At 43.2% G+C, this 12146-nt stretch overlaps 1 protein-coding gene across 1 annotated transcript in view; it reads right to left on the bottom strand.

Annotated features, from left to right (window-relative positions):
* The window catches only part of HGFAC (HGF activator), a 71103-nt gene that overhangs the window by 16142 nt on the left and 42815 nt on the right, over positions 1-12146 (bottom strand). The window contains exons 8-10 of the mRNA XM_034771307.1: positions 5108-5282; positions 1965-2050; positions 640-883 (exon numbers count right to left, since the gene is read on the bottom strand). Coding sequence (XP_034627198.1) covers positions 640-883; positions 1965-2050; positions 5108-5282 — 505 coding nt within the window. The remainder of the gene's footprint in view (positions 1-639; positions 884-1964; positions 2051-5107; positions 5283-12146) is intronic.

The following is a 12146-nucleotide window of genomic DNA, read 5'->3' on the forward strand; positions in this document are numbered from 1 at the left end:
TCAGCCACAAGGTGGTGCGGTGTGAAATATACCTTATCTTAGCATTTGACAGATCTGAGAGTACACCAAAGGATCTTATGTATGGATCTGAAAAGGAAGCTCTGGACCCAGTTCATATTTGGTACAGAGCCTGACCTGCAACCTATCATGTACAAGGTGTACATGACCATACTTTCAAGATTATCTCTTCTATCCACTATTATCACCTCCATCTTGATTAAACTTCCTTTTAATTTCCTGTATTCTGTTGCTGTGTCCACTTAAAGAGCTCCTGCATACCAGCTCTGAGGTGGGAGCATTCCAAGGCTGTATAAAGTGATCTCTTTTTTATAATATGTAAGTCTTCTATGTTTCACAAGCATTTGGGATAACTGAGAGATGAGGAACAGAGGGTCCCGTGGCACCTTTAAGACTAACAGAAGTATTGGGAGCATAAGCTTTCGTGGGTAAGAACCTCACTTCTTCAGATGCAAGAAGTGAGGTTCTTACCCACGAAAGCTTATGCTCCCAATACTTCTGTTAGTCTTAAAGGTGCCATGGGACCCTCTGTTGCTTTTTACAGATTCAGACTAACATGGCTACCCCCTGAGATATGAGGGACTCTCTAACTGTAAGATATTATTAAAGCATTGAGTTTACCTGTTAGCAAAGCAGTGGGCTGCTGACACTACCCAACAAGGATGAACAAGGCTGCCACCACAGAAGTTATTTCCAATATATATGGCTGCTAGCCAGGGGTGAGAGCCTGGTAGAGACGAAGAGCCGCCAATAATCCTAGGTCTGATGAAACTTCGTTTTTTGTGTCTTCTTCCACATGCTCTTTTGACAACTGCAAAGGTATCCACAATATCTGGAACTATATCTGGTATCCTTTTCCTGGCATCTGAGACAGAAATTGGTGTGGTGAGTATCAGACTACATATACTTACAATTTCCAAAACTTGGATTTTCATGGGAGCCTAAGAAAGTTAGGTATCCAAATCTCATTGAATTTCACCCAGTTAAATAGCAGAATTGGGGCATACACTCTGATTCTAGGCTCATTATTACTGGGGAGATTGCTGATGATGCATGAAACAGAAACAATACATCTTAATTTTCCGGACCCCACCTTTAGCTTTGTAGTTCAGAGAGTTAGAAAAAAAAAGGTATCGTGAGTAGAATATATTTAAATCACTGATGGATAATAAATGGTCACTTTATAGGTTCAGATTACAAATCCATTTTAGCAAAAGCGAGGAGTCCTTGTGGCACCTTAGAGACTAACAAATTTAAATTTGTTAGTCTCTAAGGTGTCACAAGGACTCCTCGTTGTTTTTGCTGATACAGATTAACATGGCTACCACTTTGAAACTCCATTTTAATAACTCCTATTAACATTAATGGCAATTAAATGTGAATTTAGGGGAAGAATAGACTTCTTATTTTTTTAAAATCCATTTAGTATTTGTCATACATTTTTAGTTTAAACTGCTGAAACAAGTATCAATGAGGACAGAGATTTGCTCATTGAGAGCCTGATTCTGCTGCCTTTACTGACACAAGCAATCTTTACTCAAACAGCCACATTCATCTATATGGCGCTGCTTGCATGAGTAAGGATAAGTGCTGAAGGATGGTGCACCAAAAGCTCCATTAATTTCTGAAGACTTACAGCTGTCCTTGCCAGGCCATCATCTGGGTAATATTGTGATCACTGTGCAATAAACTAAGGATACATAACTGTATAATACTGTACATGAAAACTGTATTTTTTCTTCCAAGAAAACATATTGGCGTTACAGTAGCAGAGGGAATAAACTTACTCATTCGAGACCACCAGGACTTAAGAAATGCAAATGAAACCTAAAATTTGGGTTAACAAATGAAAAAGTTCCATTGATACTAGAAAAAGTTTTCACTGGATCACACTGAAATGAAAAATGAAATCTATTATCAGATCACATGACCTAATATTTACCTACCACAAGATGTAATGTTACAATATTCCCAAGACAAAGTATTGTCCTTCATGATGTAACACCAGGGCTTCTCATCATTATCTGGGTTTCTAATAACGTTTGAGGAGAGTAAATTAAAAGCAGTGTCAATAACAATACTTAGCACTTTACAAACAAACATTTACATACTTATCCTTGCACCATCCATAGGATCGATCCTGCAATGTGCTGAGCAGTCTAGACTTGATCCCGCAAAGCATTTAAGCATGTACTTAACTTTCAAGCTTGTGATTTGTCCCATTCACTTCAATAGGGCTACTCATTGCTTGAAGTTAAGCATGTGCTTAAGGGCCAGGTTTTAAAGATGCAGATAGTTGCCTAGTGTAATTTTCAAAGCTCCCACGCTCCTAACTCTCATTGATTTTAAGTGCTTTGCTGGACTGGGTCCTGAGTGCTCAGCCCTTTACAGGATCAAGTCCCCATGTGATGTATGCATTATTTAGCCCCATTTTATAAAAGACATGATGGGTTAAGTGACTTGCTTAAGGACATATAGCAAGTCAGTAGCAAAAATAGCTAGCATTTAAGAATCTAAAACACCTAGCCTGTTTTCAGCCCATTAGACAACTCTGCCAATATATTGAGGTAGTGGGAGGATAGGTTAAGAATCTGTTACATTCTTTAAAGCAAGAAAAAGATGGGAATATCAGGATGAACTCAGTTCCAAGTTTCATCAGCATTAATCTGGAGTAGCTATTTGGACACATTGGAGTTACTCTAGATTTATAGCAGTGTAAATGAAAGCAGAATTTGGTCCTTCAGCTGTCTCTCTCTCTCTCTGAGTAAATGCAAACATAAGAAAAACTCTGCAAATGTCTTTGAAGGCAAACCAAAAACTCTTAAAAAGTAGATTAAAAGAAATATTCAAGATTTCACTAGAGAATAATGAATGTTGTTTTCTTAAAGGAACTGTCTGCAATTGATTGGTTCCAATATGCTTCTCTGAGAACAGAATTATCCTTGTCAGTGCTGCAGAAGTAACCAGAAATATGTCTGATTTACTCATTCCATAATATAATGGTAGCTTTCAAAGCCTCAAAAAGATCTTCCCTATAACTAGTCACAATGACAAGATAATACAGGGCTTCAGGTAAACAGGGAGCCTAATTTGAATATGACTTATCCTAAACCATACACATTCTTTTTAAGATTCTTTAGTAGCTTTCTGAATCTGCCTGCTACTCTTCAAAGACTAAAACACTTTAAATTCTCAGAACAGAAGCAGCAGCATGGGTTGAGTCATCTACCGCCAACTATGTTTCTAAATTAGAATATTTGAACAAGAAGATATCTGTGGGATTACACAGTGAATTGGAGATATCCACCTAAAAATTTAAATCTGCTAGCAAAAAAAGTGGAAAAAAGGGGCTTTACTGTTTCTTCTCTGCATTATACAGGACATGATCACACAAGCTCCTACACAGGTATATGATTTTTTTTCTTGTATTTTAAATCTTTACGTGAATGCTGTGCTCAAAGGGGACCAAACTGACAAGGCCTAGATTCAGCAGAGTGCCTAGCACATGCTTAAAGTTCAGCACATGTTTAAACCCCTTTGAAGTCAAATTGGTTTGATCTCCTGAGCTGGATCCAATTCAGCAAAGTACTTAGGCATGTACTGAACAGGGATGTTTTCAAGTACGTGCTTAAGTGCTTTGTTGAATCTGGACTCAGCTGTGGAGATCAAACCAATTTGGATAAAACAAGAAACACTTTTTGGAGATTCAGAAAAAGCAGATTTTATTTATTAATGGGTCTCTGCACTTACTGGCTTCCTGCAAAATTAGAGAAATGATGCTTTCATAATATTTCCAAATAAACCAGGGTCTATAGGAAATCTCATGAGCAATTCTGATCTCTGCAGATTACTAGCCAGATTTCCAATCAAAACAAAAAAAATCAGATAACAGCAGGATAAGCATCTGAACCAATCTCTAAAATGTCTGAAATGTGCCCATCTCCACAGTTTGCCATAAAATGGACATAAATGGTTTGTCTCTCTTTAGGTTATCTGAGGCATGGAGAAAGGCCAGCTGCTGAGAGAGGGCACAGAAAGGGATAATTCCTAAGGCCCAAATGCAACAGATGTTCTGACTAGAGCTGGTCAGAGAAAGGTACGGAACCATATTCCTCCAGAATATGCAGTTCCAATGAAATCGATACACTTCATGAAATTGTATTGATTTAATTGGAATTTCATTTCAGAAGAAAACGGGAAAAGTATGGACAACATCAAAATATCCTACTTTGAAGTTTTTAGAATGAAACATCGATTTTTTGTTTTGAAATAACAATTTCAATTTTGTTGTTTTGTATTATAGTACAAACATTCTAAGAAGTCAACACTGAGATGTTTTGATTTTGTCAAAACAAAATGTTTTTGACCTGAAACAGTTTGTCTCTCCCAGAATTTTCCTTCATGAAGAATTTCACAATTTTCCGTTTTCTTTACAATTCAGAATGAAACCAAATTTCAAAATCTTTAAATCCTTTGAGAAACAGAACTTCCATTCTCCACACAGCTCTGATTTTCATTTTTACATATACCCTATTCCTGGATGGACCCTCTCGTCTCCATAGCTGCAGTGACTGCTGAGAGTGCTGATGATACTCCACTACAGATAGAGGCAGGGTGCAACACCAAAATGGAGAGGAGGACAACTGCCAGAACATTCAGCATCACTGTCGCTCTCTGGAGGAAAGGATGAACTTAACTACGGGCTCCTGGGGTGACTATGAGGTATTGTTTTGTCTTTTGGGACTCATGTGGAAAAGGTCACAGAGATGAGGAAGCTAAAAGGCCCAGAAATTTCTAACATTCCCTCAAGTCTAGACATTCTTTTGGCGGCCCTAGCTAGCTATTTATTTCAGCTGCAAGATCCTACACTTTCTAAATGTAGATCCCTCTTGAGGACCTACTTCTCCTAGGCTGCTTAAAGTGAGTCTATGAATTTCATGTTCTGAATAGACTCTCTGAAGCTAACCAGTGTTACTGCAACAAAAGATAACAGCTGACGGATATCACTGGTAATCCACTCTTCCAAAACCACTGCTATGTTCAATGTATACTTTGATTTACAAACACTGGGTGTGCAAGAAGTTCTCACCTGCAGTAAGAGTAGGGTCCCAAGCCCAGCTGCACAGCTTTTTCAACACTGTCAACATGAAGTTCTTGGTAGAGCAAATCTGAATTCCAGGGCACGCAACTGTGTCCAGAAACAGTCGTCTTTACAACCCCCCTGTACTCTGTACCATTGCCACGATAACATCGTTGGTAAGGGACTGGACAAAACACAATATGCTGATCAGAAATAAAGGCAAATTCAGTGCTAAAGAAATGCTTATTTCATCACCAGTATCCTAAGTGATATCTCTGTGAATTAAAAGTCAATGGGCCTGATTCTCCAGTGCCTTGCACCTTGTGTATTTATTTCTGCTGTGCAAAGAGGGTGTACAAAACCACCAAATCAAATTAACAGTGGGTGGCATTCATTTTATACATGTGTAAATGAATACACAACATAGGTGCTGACTCCGTGGGTACTCTGGGGCTGGAGCACCCATGGGGGGGAAATGGTGGGGGCTGAGCACCCACCGGCAGCCCTCCTACCAGCTCCCCCCACACACCCCAGTGCCTCCAGCCCTCTGGCAGGCCCCACGGATCAGTGCCTCCCCCTCTCTCCAGTGCCTCCCGCCCACCGTGACCAGCTGTTTCATGGTGTGTAGGAGGCTGGGGGGAGGGGAGAGGAGCAAGGATGCAGTGTGCGCGGGGGAGGAGGCAGAGCGGGGGGGGAAGGGGCAGGGCGGGGGTAGAGCAGGGGCAGGAAGAGGCATGGCATGGGTGGGGCCTTGTGGGAAGGAGTGGAGTGGGGGCAGGGCCTAGGGCACAGCCAGGGGTCGAGCACCCCCCACACTTTGAAAAGTTGGCTCTTGTGATACACAAGGTGCAAAGCAGTGGAGAATCAGGCCTAATGTGGTCACCATAAATGAAAGCCTTTAATCAGCAAGGTGCAGCAAAGTACACATTATCAAACATTTAAAGCACCTGATTTTTAAAGGGACTTGAAAACCTAGCTTCCTGTCAGTACATGTGCAGCTCAGCACACCCAAACATACGTATGCTTTCCAAGCACTAACAGTTGCTCAAATTTACACATACAAAACCTCATTTTTCTATCACCTTCACACTGGTCATTTGTCTAGATAGGTTTGGCACATGTATCATCGACCACCTGTATGCGCAGCTGTTAGAATCTGTCAGTGCACATCCATCTATTAGTGCTCGACAAGCTTTTGCAGGGAAGTTTGTACACACAAATATGAATAGAACACAGGGGCACTGGAATGAGGGGGGCCAAGGGGCCATGGCTCTCCCACTTATTGAGGGTGCAGGAACAAACCATCCCGATGTGCAGAAAAAATAGCAAATATGGCAGGCGACCAGCTTGGCTTAACAGAGAAATCTTCGGTGAGCTTAAACACAAAAAGGAAGCTTACAAGAAGTGGAAACTTGGACAGATGACATGGGAGGAGTATAAAAATGTTGCTCGAGCATGCAGGGGTGTAATCAGGAAGGCCAAACCACAATTGGAGTTGCAGCTAGCAAGGGATGTGAAGGGTAACAAGAAGGGTTTTTACAGGTATGTTAGCAACAAGAAGGTGGTCAGGGAAAGTGTGGGACCCTTACTGAATGGGGGAGGTAACCTAGTACAGATGATGTGGAAAAAGCTAATGTCTTCGAGAACTAAAATGACAACACCCTATCATAAGAACATAAGAGTGGCCATACCGGATCAGACCAAAGGGCCACAATGGAGGAGTACCCTGGGATAAAGCGGTGGTAATATCCGGCTAGTCCTAGGAATCGACGTACATGCTTCTTTGAGGACAGCTGAAGGGCCTGGACTTTGCTAATCACCATAGTTGCTGTACTTGGGGGGCAGTTCCGAAGTCAACTCTGATGGTGGTCCCATCTGACCCACAGCCAGGGCTTGGGGTCATGGCATCCTGGTTCTGGGATTCATCAGGTGGTGCATATAAACAGATGTGCTGTCAGAACTTGGAACAGATGGGGAAGTGTGGTGAGCGGATCATTCTGAATGGAAGGACTTTCCGACGATCCCAAATGGCAGCTTCCATAGGAACCATCTCCTGTGTCACTGGTCCTCACAACAGGAGTGAGCCATCTGTAGTTTCCACTCGGTTGGGGACCACCTTTGGTTGTACTGGAATACACAGGTCTTGGGCAGCATTATCATCTATAGAGTTGTCCACTGCCCCAGAATCCAGCAGGAGCCACTGTGGGGGAATTTTGGTAAGACTTTCCTGGAACATAGAGGCAGACCTGGATTTTAAGGTGTGTGGAGCCTTCACCATGCCTGGGGCAGGGCTCACTAAGGAGTAGGGGGTACAGTATCTCAGAGCTCGCCCAATCCATTCCCCTGGGTCTAGGTGTGAGTCGATTCCCAAATTAGGTCATGCAAGAGTTCAGGATGGGCAATTGGCAAGAGCGTGATCAGATCCTCCACAGTAGAAACACAACCTCAACAGCAACAGAGCTCTTTTTCTTTAGGGGGTCACGTGATGGCGGGTGTTATCCAGCTACATAGGTTCAGGTTGGAGATGGATACCAGGGGCCATTGGTTGGGTGGTGACCCAGACCCCTTCCTTTCCTCACGTCGCTTGTGGAGCCGATCGTTGACCTCATCATATACATCGACAAAGACATCTAGGTTGGTCGGGGCCTCCAAGCAAGCTAGCTCATCCATAATCTCCTCACATAGTTCCCACCAGAATGAGTAGAGATGGGCCACTTCATTCAGGGTTGGAAACTACTTGCCAAAAGCGGGTGGTGTAGGAGAAGGCCGATCCCTGCCCCTGCTGGAGTTTGCATAGGGTCACATCCATCAAGCAGGCATGGTAGGAATAGTTAAATATAGCAAAAGGATGCCTGGAGAAAGGTATCCCAGTCAGACAGCGTTGGGCCTTCTCATTTGAGCAGGGACAAGTCCCAGTCAGGAAGCTAATAATGAGGAAGGCTACAATTCTGTCACAGAGATCATGGATTCCATGACTTTCCAGAACCTCTGTTACTTCTTCTGCAGTGGCTGGGCTGGAGCAGTTGTCAGCCCTCGGGCCACTGGAGCAGTGGTCTATGGACCACCAGAGCAGCAGTCGGCCCTAGGACCGCCAGAGAAGTGGACCCCAGGCCACCAGAGCAGCTGGCCAGCAGCCAGCTCAGCGCCTGAGGTTGGATCAGCCCCAAGGGGCTGGAGCAGCGGTAGGGCTGGAGCAGTGGCCAGAGGTCAGCCCCCTGCAGCGCTCCAACTGTTAGTCCCCTCCCCACCACCCCCAGGGTATTTTTAGTAAAGTCAGGGAAGGTTGCAGTCTTCCGAGAATTTTTGTTTATTGCCCGCGACCTGTTCATGACTTTTACTAAAAATACCTGTGACAGAATCTTAACCTTAATATTGAGTCCTGCTTTTGCTTGGTCGGTGGGGCAGGATTGGGAGTGGAGCAAAAACAGCAGGCAGCTTTGGTTAATAATCCCCTTAAATTTTTGGTGGTCCCCCAATAAAATGTTCTGGGAGGGAGAGTCGGTCTGGGTACGCAGCGACAGTATGTGCCAGTAGTGCAGTATTCTTGTCCTGCAGCTGGGCTGCCTACTTTTGTAACAGCTGGTTATCTGAGGCATGCTGTGCCAATTGGGCCTACAGTGCCACATTGTCATTATGGAGCTGGGTGGATTGCCTGTGCAGAGCTTGGTTCTCTGTTGTGAGCTGCGATACTTGGGTTTGAAGTGTGGGGATCTCCTCCTGGGAGAGGTCAACCCATTCAGACATCTCCCATAGTCTCTGGGAAATGCCAGGCAAGGAGTGGCCTGCTGCCTCCATGATAGGTCATCAACACAGGCTTAGGGTGATCTAGAAAAACTCTCAGGATCCTGACAAGGGCAGTCAGGACCAAGGGCCAAAGCAGGATTAAACCTGAGGCTGAGAGTATCATAGATTCATAGATTCTAGGACTGGAAGGGACCTCGAGAGGTCATCGAGTCCAGTCCCCTGCCTCCATGACAGGACCAAATACTGTCTAGACCATTCCTGATAGACATTTATCTAACCTACTCTTAAATATCTCCAGAGATGGAGATTCCACAACCTCCCTAGGCAATTTATTCCAGTGTTTAACCACCCTGACAGTTAGGAACTTTTTTCTAATCTCCAACCTAGACCTCCCTTGCTGCAGTTTAAGCCCATTGTTTCTTGTTCTATCCTTAGAGGCTAAGGTGAACAAGTTTTCTCCCTCTTCCTTATGACACCCTTTTAGATACCTGAAAACTGCTATCATGTCCCCTCTCAGTCTTCTCTTTTCCAAACTAAACAAACCCAATTCTTTCAGCCTTCCTTCATAGGTCATGTTCTCAAGACCTTTAATCATTCTTGTTGCTCTTCTCTGGACCCTCTCCAATTTCTCCACATCTTTCTTGAAATGCGGTCCCAGAACTGGACACAATACTCCAGCTGAGGCCTAACCAGAGCAGAGTAGAGCGGAAGAATGACTTCTCATGTCTTGCTCACAACACACCTGTTAATACATTCCAGAATCACGTTTGCTTTTTTTGCAACAGCATCACACTATTGACTCATATTTAGCTTGTGGTCCACTATAGCCCCTAGATCCCTTTCTGCCGCACTCCTTCCTAGACAGTCTCTTCCCATTCTGTATGTGTGAAACTGATTTTTCCTTCCTAAGTGGAGCACTTTGCATTTGTCTTTGTTAAACTTCATCCTATTTACCTCAGACTATTTCTCCAATTTGTCCAGATCATTTTGAATTATGACCCTGTTCTCCAAAGCAGTTGCAATCCCTCCCAGTTTGGTATCATCTGCAAACTTAATAAGCGTACTTTCTATGCCAATATCTAAGTCGTTAATGAAGATATTGAACAGAGCCGGTCCCAAAACAGACCCCTGCGGAACCCCACTTGTTATGCCTTTCCAGCAGGATTGGGAACCATTAATAACAACTCTCTGAGTACGGTTATCCAGCCAGTTATGCACCCACCTTATAGTAGCCCCATCTAAATTGTATTTGCCTAATTTATCGATAAGAATATCATGCGAGACCATATCAAATGCCTTACTAAAGTCTAGGTATACCACATCCACAGCTTCTCCCTTATCCACAAGGCTCGTTATCCTATCAAAGAAAGCTATCAGATTGGTTTGACACGATTTGTTCTTTACAAATCCATGGTGGCTATTCCCTATCACCTTACCACCTTCCAAGTGTTTGCAGATGATTTCCTTAATTACTTGCTCCATTATCTTCCCTGGCACAGAAGTTAAACTAACTGGTCTGTAGTTTCCTGGGTTGTTTTTATTTCCCTTTTTATAGATGGGCACTATATTTGCCCTTTTCCAGTCTTCTGGAATCTCTCCCGTCTCCCATGATTTTCCAAAGCTAGAGGCTCAGATACCTCCTCTATTAGCTACTTGAGTATTCTAGGATGCATTTCATCAGGCCCTGGTGACTTGCAGGCATCTAACTTTTCTAAGTGATTTTTAACTTGTTCTTTTTGTATTTTATCTGCTAAACCTACCCCCTTCCCATTAGCATTCACTAGGTTAGGCATTCCTTCAGACTTCTCGGTGAAGACCGAAACAAAGAAGTCATTAAGCATCTCTGCCATTTCCAAATTCCTGTTACTGTTTCTCCCTCTTCACTGAGCAGTGGGCCTACCCTGTCTTTGGTCTTCCTCTTGCTTCTAATGTATTGATAAAAAGTTTTCTTGTTTCCCTTTATTCCCATAGCTAGTTTGAGCTCATTTTGTGCCTTTGCCTTTCTAATCTTGCCCCTGCATTCCTGTGTTGTTTGTCTATATTCATCCTTTGTAATCTGTCCTAGTTTCCCTTTTTTATATGACTCCTTTTTATTTTTTAGATCATGCAAGATTTCATGGTTAAGCCAAGGTGGTCTTTTGCCACATTTTCTATCTTTCCTAACCAGCAGAATAGCTTGCTTTTGGGCCCTTAATGGTGTCCCTTTGAAAAACTGCCAACTCTCCTCAGTTGTTTTTCCCCTCAGTCTTGATTCCCATGGGACCTTACCTATCAGCTCTCTGAGCTTACCAAAATCCGCCTTCCTGAAATCCATTGTCTCTATTTTGCTGTTCTCCCTTCTACCCTTCCTTAGAATTGCAAACTCTATGATTTCATGATCACTTTCACCCAAGCTGCCTTCTACTTTCAAATTCTCATCGAGTTCCTCCCTATTTGTTAAAATCAAGTCTAGAACAGCTTCCCCCCAGTAGCTTTTTCAACCTTCTGAAATAAGAAGTTGTCTGCAATGCAGTCCAAGAATTTGTTGGCTAGTCTGTGCCCTGCTGTGTTATTTTCCCAACATATATTTGGATAGTTGAAGTCCCCCATCACCACCAAATCTTGGGCTTTGGATGATTTGGTTAGTTGTTTAAAAAAAGCCTCATCCACCTCTTCCACCTGGTTAGGTGGCCTGTAGCAGACACCTAGCATGACATCACCCTTGTTTTTTACCCCTTTTAGCCTAACCCAGAGACTCTCAACACTTCCGTCTTCTATGTCCATCTCCACCTCAGTCCAAGTGTGTACATTTTTAATATATAAGGCAACACCTCCTCCCTTTTTCCCCTGTCTATCCTTCCTGAGCAAGCTGCACCCATCCACACCAACATTCCAATCATGTGTATTATCCCACCAAGTTTTAGTGATGCCAACAATGTCATAGTTGTATTTATTTATTAGCACTTCCAGTTCTTCCTGCTTATTACCCATACTTCTCGCATTTGTATATAGGCATCTAAGATATTGGTTTGATCTTACCTCCCAGTTTTGTCCTGACCCTCCTTTCTCTCTGCCAACATAGCCCACACTCCCTCTCGTTTCTGACCCATCTCCCAGGTCTCCATGTTCCTCACTTACCTGTGGTCTTTGCTCACCTGTCCCCGTCGAACCTAGTTCGAGGCATTCATAGTCAAATTCCAGGTCAGAGTCAATACCAAAGATCAGAGTCCGAGTCAGGTTTCAGGGTCCATGTCACGAGGCAATGTCCAAATCAAGGCAAAGTCAAAGCAGGAAGTTCAAGAACAGGGAGCAAAAATGACCATAG

This window comes from Trachemys scripta, chromosome 5 (assembly GCF_013100865.1).
Source record: "Trachemys scripta elegans isolate TJP31775 chromosome 5, CAS_Tse_1.0, whole genome shotgun sequence".
NCBI classification, from domain to species: domain Eukaryota; kingdom Metazoa; phylum Chordata; order Testudines; family Emydidae; genus Trachemys; species Trachemys scripta.